Source organism: Coregonus lavaretus (assembly GCF_964263955.1).
Source record: "Coregonus lavaretus genome assembly, chromosome: 15".
Classification (NCBI taxonomy): Eukaryota; Metazoa; Chordata; class Actinopteri; order Salmoniformes; family Salmonidae; genus Coregonus; species Coregonus lavaretus.
In genome coordinates this window covers 34,681,308-34,693,139 of record NC_140002.1, presented here as the reverse complement: position 1 = coordinate 34,693,139, position 11,832 = coordinate 34,681,308, and the positions used below count along the sequence as shown (strand labels likewise).

Here is an 11,832-nt window from a genome sequence, read left to right as displayed (position 1 = left end):
ACAAGATGAGACTGTGTCCTTAGAGAACATTAGATTAGCTTCACTCAGGTTTCCTCACGTTCGCATAGTTCATTCTGTCCATTACCTGGGTTATACAGGCTGTGAGACCTAGGATGAGCTGCAGAGAACACTGGCAATGCTGGAGAATGAGAACAGGTGAGAGGTCACTAACCCTCATGTCCTTATCATGAGTACCGAAGTCAGTCCACTCACACCCAAATAAAAATATTTCTGCCATCAGGGTCCAGTTTTTCAAAGGTTATCTATCTGGATTTTGCCTATCGGATAGGATTAAATGCATAGACACAGAATGAATAGAACAGACAAATCATTGACTTTAATGGGGACTCCCGTTCTAATCATTCTATTTCTATGCATTTAATCCTATCCGATAGGCGAAATCCAGATAACTTTAGAAAAACCGGGCCCAGAGTATCTAATCTTAATGGGTTTACCTCAGATCTAAGAAAGAAAACAAGTAGGCGGCCAGTACGATACAGAAACCTTTAGAGAACTATTTACAGATAATATATACAAAAGAATACATAAAGTAGGAGCCGATCAGCCTATAGTTTACATCAGGACGCACAACTGCAACGCGTTTAGAGTAATACAAGAGTCTTCTGCCATCAAATCAGAGCACAGTTGTAGACATAAAACACAAAGCGCCTCGGGTCACAAAAGTGTAATTCCCCCCAAGGTACTGTAGGGGGAGTACTGACATTTGAAGTGGCAGCATGCTGAGGCCTGTCCACATCTGAGGGAGGGCTCCCAGAACCAGGCCTTGCTGGCTGAGGCCAGGGACCTGAGGCACCATCAGGGCAGGCTGGAAACCCGCATGCAGATCCTGGGGTACCACAACAAGGAGCTAGAGTCCCAGCTCCACCGGTTCAGGGAGATTCTACAACAGGTGAGTCCCAGTCAGAGGTTAGCAGACAGCGGGATGCCTCGAATGGAGTCCTATCCACATGAAGGTGCATCCTTTTATTTCCTCATGATATTAGTATATGTTTTGTGAGTCCAACAAAACAGAGAGGATTCCAAGGACAATGTATTGACCAGCTGGGGAGACAGCTAAGCACAGGAGCCAGCAACACAGAAACCCCAGGTAAAAGTACGCTAGTTTGATATGAGGATTAACTGTCAAAAGGCATGCTGCCATCAAATCATATTTTATTGGTCACATACACGTGTTTTGCAGATGTTATTGTGGGTGTAGCGAAATGTTTGCGCTTCTAGCTCCAACAGTGCAGTAATATCTAACAATTTCACAACAGATACCCAATACACACAGATCTAAGTAAGGAATGGAATTAAGAATATATTCATATATGGACAAGCAATGACAGAGCGGCATTGGACTAAAATACAGTAGAATAGTATAGAATACAGTATATACATATGAGATGAGTAATACAAGATATGTAAACATTATTAAAGTGACTAGTGTTCCATTTCATAAAGTGGCCAGTGATTTCTAGTCTATGTCTATAGGCAGCAGCCTCTAATGTGCTAGTGAATGCTATTTAAGTCTGATGGCCTTGAGATAGAAGCTGTTTTTCAGTCTTTCGGTCCCAGCTTTGATACACCTGTACTGACCTCACCTTCTGGATGATAGCGGGGTGAACATGCAGTGGCTCGGGTGGTTGCTGTCCTTGATTATCTTTTTGGCCTTCCTGTGACATTGGGTGCTGTAGGTGTCCTGGAGGGCGGATAGTTTGCCCCCGGTAATGCGTTGGGCAGACCGCACCACCCTCTGGAGAGCCCTGCGGTTGCGGGCGGTGCAGTTGCTGTACCAGGCGGTGATACAGCCCGACAGGATGCTCTCAATTGTGCATCTGTAAAAGTTTGTGAGGGTGGATCATTTCAGTTTGTCAGTGATGTGTACGCCAAGGAACTTGAAGCTTTCCACCTTCTCCACTGCGGTCCTGTCAATGTGGATAGGGGGGTGCACCCTCTGCTGCTTCCTGAAGTCCACGATCATCTCCTTTGTTTTGTTGACGTTGAATGAGAGGTTATTTTCCTGGCACCACACTCCCAGAGCCCTCACCTCCTCCATGTAGGCTGTCTCGTCATTGTTGGTAATCAAGCCTACTACTGTTGTGTCGTCTGCAAACTTGATGATTGAGTTGGAGGCGTGCTTGGCCACGCAGTCATGGGTGAACAGGGAGTACAGGAGTGGGCTGAGCACGCACCCTTGTGGGGCCCCAGTGTTGAGGATCAGCGAAGTGGAGATGTTGTTTCCTACCTTCACCACCTGGGGACGGCCCGTCAGGAAGTCCAGTGTTACAAAAGGCAAACCTCTCGATTTCCCTGACTCCACTGTCCTGTCCGCATGACAGTGTGCGATCCAGCGCTGGGTGCCAGCCGGTTACCGGAACGCATCTTAATGCCCAAACCGAGCAATGCTCATTGTGACAACAGTACCCCCAGGTGCCCTGCCAAATCAGGGTACGTCACTGATCACCAGAGCCCTTGTACCCAGCGTGGGCCGGGCTTTAGGCGAACCTTGAGACATTAACAATTGTCTCCCCAGCTAACAATTCTAAAGCAATCGACCTCTCACTAAAGGCTTCAGTCAAACAAAAACTATACTTAAATCCGAACTGGTTCTCTAGCAGATTAGTAAGAATGGCTCACCCCGTGTTCAAGAATGGCCTTTTTCCATTCATTCAGATTACAACCTCTCACTTTGGGTTATTTGAAAATGAAATAATCTCCAAAATATCACTATTTTTAAAACAAGCAATAGAAAGCTGTTTGCAATTTCAGTTTAATCCACCAGAAAAGACAGAACAAATATTAGAACAAATATTATGGTTAAACTCAAATATACTAATTGATAAAAAAAATATATTGCAACCAATAAAATGTTATATATATGGGGGATACAACCATCCCAGCTCTGCAGATTTTGCTGCGAAGAGACAGAATCATAAGATCACTTGTTTTGGTACTGCCCAGATGTTGCTTGTTTTTGGTCGCAGGTTCAGAAATGGCAGAAACATTTCTACATTTACTTGGAGCTAACTCTGCAACTAGCACTGCTGGATGATTTGAAGTCATAGTAAATTGATCAATAATATAATAATACTCTTAGCAAATGTGTTTATCATTTACAATCTGTAGAAACTATGAGAATAGAAAGGTTCAGAACTTTTGTGAAACATCACAGCACAGTGGAAAAATATATGGCAGCTAGAAATCAAAACTGGATGGTCTTCAGAGATAGATGGGAGGGGTTGAGGGTAGCTGAAGGCTGGGAATAAAAATAAACTAAAGATAACTTATGTAAAATATACTGTCCATGAAATGTATGCATATGCTGGAAGTGGAAGCCTACGTATTGTTGTCCATTAGTTTACTTCAATTAGGGGAGGGATGGTAGGCTTAGGGGAAAATATTTGAAAATGATGCAGACAATTACATTGATAGAAGCCACAATCTATCTGCAATATTAAAGCTGATATTAATAAAAAAAATACAAATAAAAAACAATTCTAGGGAGAGAGAACGTTTTTGTAATGTTACCTGTAATGTTCCCGTAATGTTTGAGTTTCCCTTTTTTCGTTAGTTTGGGGAACATTATATCTATGTTAACAAAAACCTTCTGAGAACTTTTTCTGCATGTTTTGGTGTTAAAGTTAGGAAAACATTCCCTTAATATCAAGCAGAACTTATCTAGAACGTGGTTACAATGTTTTCAGAATATACAACATTAATGTTCTAGACACGTTTTATGGGACGTTGCAAGAACATTCATGTGTCCAGTTTTCTGAGAGTTAGGGAGTGAACGTTATTTATAATAAAGGTTACATGGAAAATATCCATTGCAGTGTGTAATGCAGCCTAGTTGTATTTACACCATCGCAGCAGCTATCTTAGAAATATAACTTTGCTCTGTGCTTCTCCGAGCATGCACTTCGTAGCCTATAGCTTATACAGTGGCTTGCGAAAGTATTCACCCCCCTTGGCATTTTTCCTATTTTGTTGCCTTACAACCTGGAATTAAAATGGATTTTTTAAGGGTTTGTATTTTTTGATTTACACAACATGCCTACCACTTTGAAGATGCAAAATATTTTTTATTGTGAAACAAACAAGAAATAAGACAAAAAAACAGAACTTGAGCGTGCATAACTATTCACCCCCCCTTAAAGTCAATACTTTGTAGAGCCACCTTTTGCAGCAATTACAGCTGCAAGTCTCTTGGGGTATGTCTCTATAAGCTTGGCACATCTAGCCACTGGGATTTTTGCCAATTCTTCAAGGAAAAACTGCTCCAGCTCCTTCAAGTTGGATGGGTTCTGCTGGTGTACAGCAATCTTTAAGTCATACCACCGATTCTCAATTGGATTGAGGTCTGGGCTTTGACTAGGCCATTCCAAGACATTTAAATGTTTCCCCTTAAACCACTCGAGTGTTGCTTTAGCAGTATGCTTATGGTCATTGTCCTGATGGAAGGTGAACCTCCGTCCCAGTCTCAAATCTCTGGAAGACTGAAACAGGTTTCCCTCAAGAATTTCCCTGTATTTAGCGCCATCCATCATTCCTTCAATTCCGACCAGTTTCCCAGTCCCTGCCGATGAAAAACATCCCCACAGCATGATGCTGCCACCACCATGCTTCACTGTGGGGATGGTGTTCTCGGGGTGATGAGAAGTGTTGGGTTTGCACCAGACATAGGGTTTTCCTTGATGGCCAACAAGCTAAATTTTAGTCTCATCTGACCAGAGTACCTTCTTCCATATGTTTGGGGAGTCTCCCACAAGCCTTTTGGCGAACACCAAACGTGTTTGCTTATTTTTTTCTTTAAGCAATGGCTTTTTTCTGGCCACTCTTCAGTAAAGCCCAGCTCTGTGGAGTATATGGCTTAAAGTGGTCCTATGGACAGATACTCCTTCAGGGTTATCTTTGGTCTCTTTGTTGCCTCTCTGATTAATGCCCTCCTTGCCTGGTCCGTGGGTTTTGGTGGGCGGCCCTCTCTTGGCAGGTTTGTTGTGGTGCAATATTCTTTCAATTTTTTTATAATGGATTTAATGGTGCTCCGTGGGATGTTCAAAGTTTCTGATATTTTTTTATAACCCAACCCTGATCTGTACTTCTCCACAACTTTGTCCCTGACCTGTTTGGAGAGCTCCTTGGTCTTCATGGTGCCGCTTGCTTGGTGGTGCCCCTTGCTTAGTGGTGTTGCAGACTCTGGGGCCTTTCAGAACATGTGTGTATATATACTGAGATCATGTGACAGATCATGTGACACTTAGATTTTACACAGGTGGACTTTATTTAACTAATTATGTGACTTCTGAAGGTAATTGGTTGCACCAGATCTTATTTAGGGGCTTCATAGCAAAGGGGGTGAATACATATGCACGCACCACTTTTCCGTAATTTATTTATTTATTTATACAAGTTATGTTTTTCATTTCACTTCACCAATCTGGTCTATTTTGTGTATGTCCATTACATGAAATCCAAATAAAAATCCATTTAAATTACAGGTTGTAATGCAACAAAATAGGAAAAACATCAAGGGGGATGAATACTTTTGCAAGGCACTGTATGCTTTGGATCATTTGACTGAGACCACACTAAATAGCCTATAGGCGCACTTGATATTGCGCTTCCAGCGGAGAATCAGAGATGAGGGGCGGCATCGGGCACACATCGATATATAGCCTAATAAGCAACTAATTCTAAAACACTGAGAAATACAAATTACATGACCCTCCCCTGGAATAGATTTTAAAAATACTAAACCCTCCCCTTGAAATTGAAAAGCATGACCCTCCCCCATTTTCCTCCAGGTAACCATTCTGTAAATTTGTATTCATCACTTAGGAGAATATTACATCAACATTCCACCAAACAAACACAGAACATGGTTGCCATGTTCTCAGAATATACAATATTAATGTTCTACACACGTTTCGTGGGACGTTGCAAGAACCTTCATGTGTCCAGTTTTCTGAGGGTTAGGAAAATATTCCATCAACTTTCCACCAAACATTCTCAGAACATGGTTGCCATGTTCTCAGAATGTAAGATACAGTATTAATGTTCTACACACGTTTCATGGGAACGCTGCAAGAACATTTCTGTATATCAGTTGTCAGGACGTCACCTGATGGTCCCAGATAAATGTTCTCCCCCCCCAAAAAAACATTACATATCACAACTTGTTACTGTTGCCAAGCCCATCAAGGCCATTATTCATTCATATCTCTTTGTTTGGCAAGGTAAGGGATACTCACACACACAGTGCTTTTAACATACAGTGTTTTCAACTTACATATTTGACACACATGATTACATTATGCATGTTCATTTATACAGTAATTATTATTCAACATGTCCTCACCTTGGATTTGGACTCACAACCTCTTGGTTCACAGCATTCAGATCTTTCTGCTATGCCACCATGTCTGTGTCAGTTATCAGTTAATTTGACTATTCTCTCATCATTGATTTTATTTATTTAAAAAATGTAAGGGCTTTTGGTATAGTTGTTTTAATTATATTCCTGAATCTCTATGATCAATAAATGTTTTTCTTGAGTATACTTTTAACAGAGCTAAAGGCGCATTCACCCTATTGCTTACACCTATCTAGTTGTTTCAGATCTACACAAGTGCCTAGGGAGGAGGGGTTAGGGTTTATTCTAGACAGGGCCTAACTATACTGGCCCAATAAGCAAATGCCCTAGAGATATCCCTTATTGGGACAGTAGTTAGGGTGTTTGTCATTGGTGCTGGTGGCCTGTGTCCGAGACCCACTAGGGGAGTCACCCTACTCTCACATTCTTAGCAATATATGTTAACGTCATTATTTGGCAACAGTTACAACACACCTATCTAATCTAATTAAAATTAGTTTCTTGTTGAAAGATGGGAATCGGTAGAATTCTAGATAGCTGAGCATCACAAAGAGAACTCTCTGTCGTCTTTTTGAAATCCACACCACATATACCATGTAGAACAAACATGTGTCTCTGATAAGGAATAACATCAGCTCTCGTCATTGCATTTATATCTGTAACATTCCTAATGTGTTTCTGAAACATGGCCCAGGTGGTAGTGATGCTTCAGATAGAAACATACTCAGAACACGGTGGCCATATTCTCAGAATATCAGAAATGTGTTTATTTGCAGTAGCATGTCTGTACTTTCTCACATTTGCCATTTAAGCAATGATGATGCCAGTGATACCAAAACAATACACAACACAGAGTTCCATCTCCAAGTTTTAATGTGGAAAAACAGAATCACTTGGGACCAGTGTTGGGTGTAATATATTACTTACATAAGTAACGGAGTAATATAACAAGTTCCTGTCTTCAAATATTGTAATATTATTAGTTACTTTTCCAAGTAACCCATTTATTACTTTCAGAAGCATATCTCTACCGACATGTTATATACAGTATATATTTTTAAAGCCTTGTCTCATTGTAACGGAATTCATGCTGTAGGCTAACTCGTTTCCAATAGGCTATCGTAAAGCCCAAAAATCAAAGAAAGATGGCAGCTGTGTTGTTAACCTTTTCATGGTGGAAATGCTCCCATTCTTTTTTGTTAATCGAGGAGAAAGAGACATCAGTCAAATACAAACTCTGGAAAGGCAGCATTGATCTCTTCATCCAGAAACACCACATCAAACCTGAAAAAGCATCTGGAGGTCGTGCACAAAGCTGGTAGACGAAGTTCCAGAAATGCGTGAAATAGGATAAATCTACACTGAGTGTACAAAACATTAGGAACACCTTCCTAATATTGAGTTGCACCCCCTTTTGCCCTCAGAACAGCCTCAATTCGTTGGGGCATGGACTTTACAAGGTGTCGAATGCGTTCAACAGGGATGCTGGCCAATGTTGACTCCAATGCTTCCCACAGTTGTGTCAAGTTGGCTGGATGTCATTTGGGTGGTGGACCATTCTTGATACACACAGAAAACGACTCAGTGTGAAAAACCCAGTTCTTGACACACTCAAACCGGTGCGCCTGGCACCTACTACCATACCCCGTTCAAAAGCACTTAAATATTTTGTCTTGCCCATTCACCCTCTGAATGGCACACACACAATCCATGTCTCAAGGCTTAAAAATCCTTCTTTAACCTGTCTCCTCCCCTTCATCTACACTGACTGAAGTGTATTTAACAGGTGACATCAATAAGAGAACATAGCTTTCACATGGTCAGTGTTATGATGCATTTCATAGTGTTGTGGGAACCAGGTTAAATTTAGTAGATAAGTGATTCTGGGTGCCGCACAGTCTGAAAACCAAGGACTCCATTATGTCGAGGGAGCTTACTGAGGTTTATCTTAGAATGATTGATGGACATGATATACTGACTTGGGGTACAAGGTAATAACATCAGAGAAGGGAGTGCCCACTGATGGTTAACAGATGTTGTTGAAGAAACGTGTAACATGACGTATATAAACTAAGAGGTTTTCTTTGTCTAGTAGTTCAGATGACAAGAGGCAAAGCACGCGCCTTTTGTTAGATGAACCCGGTACTGAATCTATTAAATATTTGTATGAACTCTCCATCTAAGTGTTAAATATCTTCTGGCATCATGAATTACTTGATACCTGAGAAACTCATCATGACAGTCAGTCTATGTCATGGAAAGAGCAGGTCTTCCTAATGTTTTGTACACTCAGTGTATTGGTCCGGACAATCTATATACCAAAAATTATTGATTCACATGATGACTTGATTTGTGAAATGTGTAAAAAACTTTAACCCCATGTGTCCAAAGACTAAATATAGTACAATATAGAAACGGCTGTAGTTCACAAACGACAATGAGTTGAATCATATAATTGGCATATTTGGGCTTAGAACAGGTCAAATAACAATACTATATGCTTTTAAACAAATTATTCTGAAATGTATTTTAAAATACATATGCTGAAGTCATTTTAATGATTTTGTAAAATGTTCTCAAAGTCCCAACTTTGATTTTCATTATCTATCATACTTCCAGTGTCAATCTTAACATTTCAATGTGGCCTGTGTAGACACTTGTACTAGGTTGACACCAAACATAATTTTTGATAGTGTATTAAATGCCGTACAAGGACGTGAATGGGTTAATACACATTTGAAATGAATAAACAGGCTGATGATGAGAATCATGACTCCGTTTGACAAAATCAGTCTACTACTGGATGGAAATCTGATGTGTTGTTTTATGGTGTCAGGCCCGTCTTTGTCTATGTTTACATAATATTTCATGATATTAATATTTTTTACATTTTCAATAATTAATATATTCATAATTCAATGTTTCTCTCTAACAGATAATTATTTTCCACAAAAGTACATTTCCACATGCAGTTATTCATGTCAATATTCTGGGCTCTCAGTAATGGTTTCAGTAAATAAAAAAAGTCATATTTCATTGTCACAATGTAGGCCTACAAGTAATTTCTTAATTCTTACATCTGTGGACTGTGAACAGCCATAAAAATCACTTACCTGTGACAAAGATGGTTTAGAAACTCTGCCTGTCCTTTCCATGAAATTATATTCTCTTCTGCTAGGCGGACTTAATCCACAGGACGGCGCTATTGTATTGCACAGATCTCTCCTGTCCAGCTCACACACGCATTTCCGGTTTACATCTACATGCGGTCTCCTGACATATTTTTCTTCCTTTGCGCGCCTGCATCAGGAGTGTGCTGTCATGGTACGTTTGTTCAACGCATTGCTCATTTGTAATCCTCAACTATTTAAAATATGTATATAAACTAGTTTATATTGTATGTAGTAGCTAATGTGATGCAACTATTCTTCTCCCTCCCGTTTCATACGAGCCAGTTGGTTGTATGAAACGGGAGGGAGAAGAATAGCCACAACCAATGTAAATGTTGGTTGTGGCCCTAAAGCGTATTATCAGGAATTATCTAGCTAGCGAACGTTAGCTACGCAAACACTTCCAATGTGTTTTAGCTACTTGGCAAGTTAACTAGCTAACGTTACGGAAATTGCTAGAAAATAATGGGGCACAGGCTACAGCGGAGAAGAAGCCTTAACTATAGTATCTTTGGTACAGTCATTTACTATTTTTTTTATCATGGCTCTAGGTAAACGTACCGAAGACCCGCAGGACTTACTGCAAGAAATGTAAGAAACATCAAACTCACAAAGTTACCCAATACAAGAAGGGGAAGGATTCTTTATATGCACAGGGTAAGTTTGGTATAGAGTCTTACCATAGACCAATGACACAGATATTTCACCGGATTGAGTTATTGCACATGCGCACCTCACAGGGTAGGCGTTCCTTAACTGGTATATGCAGATGTATGCTAGAACGGGCCAATAGCTTGGATCTGCCCACCTCCTTGCTTGTTCTGCCCACTGACTCATTTGTTCCCATTGGAAACGACAGGCTGTGGTCTATCTTGGTTTAGTTATAAAAAATATTTGATCTAACGTTACTTCCCTTTCTCTGTCTACTTGAACATTCACATGTATTTATTATGTGTGGTATCTACCTCTGCATGCATTTATCAGGTAAATGTCTTTCAGGCAAAAGGAGATACGACAGAAAGCAATCTGGTTATGGTGGCCAGACCAAGCCTATTTTCAGGAAGAAGGTATGCAAGAATCATAATGGGAAAATATTTACAAATTCACTGTGACCCTTGTCTTCCCCTCATACAGATGGGACTTGTTTGTTTGCAAATTGCCACTGTATTAGTTTCCATGTCAATACTCAATCAACTAGTCGGCACATAAATAATTTCCATCTTTTTATGTTATTTGCTCAAACCCTTGTGATTTCTCCCGCAGGCTAAAACTACAAAGAAGATCGTGTTGAGGCTGGAGTGTGTGGAGCCCAACTGTCGGCAAAAGAGAATGGTGCCCATCAAGAGATGCAAACACTTTGAACTGGGAGGAGACAAGAAGAGAAAGGTAAGCATATTGGTTCTCCTTAGTTTTCAGAGCCAGCAAACTTGGCTTCTACTCGTAGCCTAATGGCAAACCAGAGCATTGTTTGAAAATAAGGCAGTAGGCAGAGGGTGTTGTTAATGAGATTGACACTAATACAATTGAGTTGATGGGTGGCGATTTGAATCTCTTTGCAGCAATCTGTGAAATGTCAATTTCTTATCTATATTCTTTTTCTCACTCTTTCAGGGCCAGGTCATCCAGTTTTAAGTGTTGCCTTTTCTTGGGTCACTTGTCAATAAAATGTGTATTCTAACTGTACCTGAACTTGTACTGTATTTACTGTGTCAGTTAATAAACCTCTATGCATTGGAACCAGTCAGACAACAGATCTTGAGTTGTCTGGCCCATGTAGTTACACATTAAAGGTGCAATATGCAGAAATCGCTCCGCCATTTCCTGGTTGCTAAAATTCGAATAGTTGCCTAATTTCAGTTTGACAAAACAAGCCGTAATTGTGTAGAGAATCATTGTACCATCTAAACCGCTGTGAAATATATTTTCCATAACCAAAAATATTGTATTTTCAGCAGTTTGAAGCTGGTGTACAAAACCTAAAGTAAGACGCAAAAACGAAACTTAAGACCGGGAAGCATAGAAATAGCGCACATAAAACAGATCTACTGCTTCTTAGACCCGCGTTCAATGAGAATGACAGATCTATAACTCACATTTTTGTGAATTTGGTCAGGTCGTGCAAAAAGTTACATATTGCATTATTTAATGTATCTGTAGTGAAGCTTGGGGATGATACTTTCCCCCTAATTGACTTCCAATTGTGTAAAGCAAAATTGCTACATAATTATCTTCCATGGGGGCAGAATGTAGTTTCTAGTTAAATACTTCTGAAGGGAAACAAACTAG

General features: G+C 40.3%; 1 protein-coding gene across 1 annotated transcript; it reads left to right on the top strand.

The window, feature by feature from the left end:
• Window positions 1-9,633: 9,633 nt before the first annotated feature.
• LOC311142266 (large ribosomal subunit protein eL42) lies at window positions 9,634-11,229 on the top strand. The gene is made up of 5 exons (XM_084177887.1): window positions 9,634-9,700; window positions 10,098-10,203; window positions 10,546-10,613; window positions 10,810-10,932; window positions 11,158-11,229. Exons 1-5 carry the CDS (start codon window positions 9,698-9,700, stop codon window positions 11,176-11,178), a joined length of 321 nt encoding a protein of 106 aa, XP_084034013.1. The 5' UTR covers window positions 9,634-9,697; the 3' UTR covers window positions 11,179-11,229.
• The last annotated feature ends 603 nt before the right edge of the window (window positions 11,230-11,832 follow it).

What these genes read in the sequence shown, in the direction of transcription:
- LOC311142266 (XM_084177887.1), top strand. An exon ending in AGCCTATTTTCAGGAAGAAG is followed by an intron (nt 10,614 to 10,809) that starts GTATGCAAGAAT and finishes TTTCTCCCGCAG; the next exon opens with GCTAAAACTACAAAGAAGAT. An exon ending in GAGGAGACAAGAAGAGAAAG is followed by an intron (nt 10,933 to 11,157) that starts GTAAGCATATTG and finishes TCACTCTTTCAG; the next exon opens with GGCCAGGTCATCCAGTTTTA.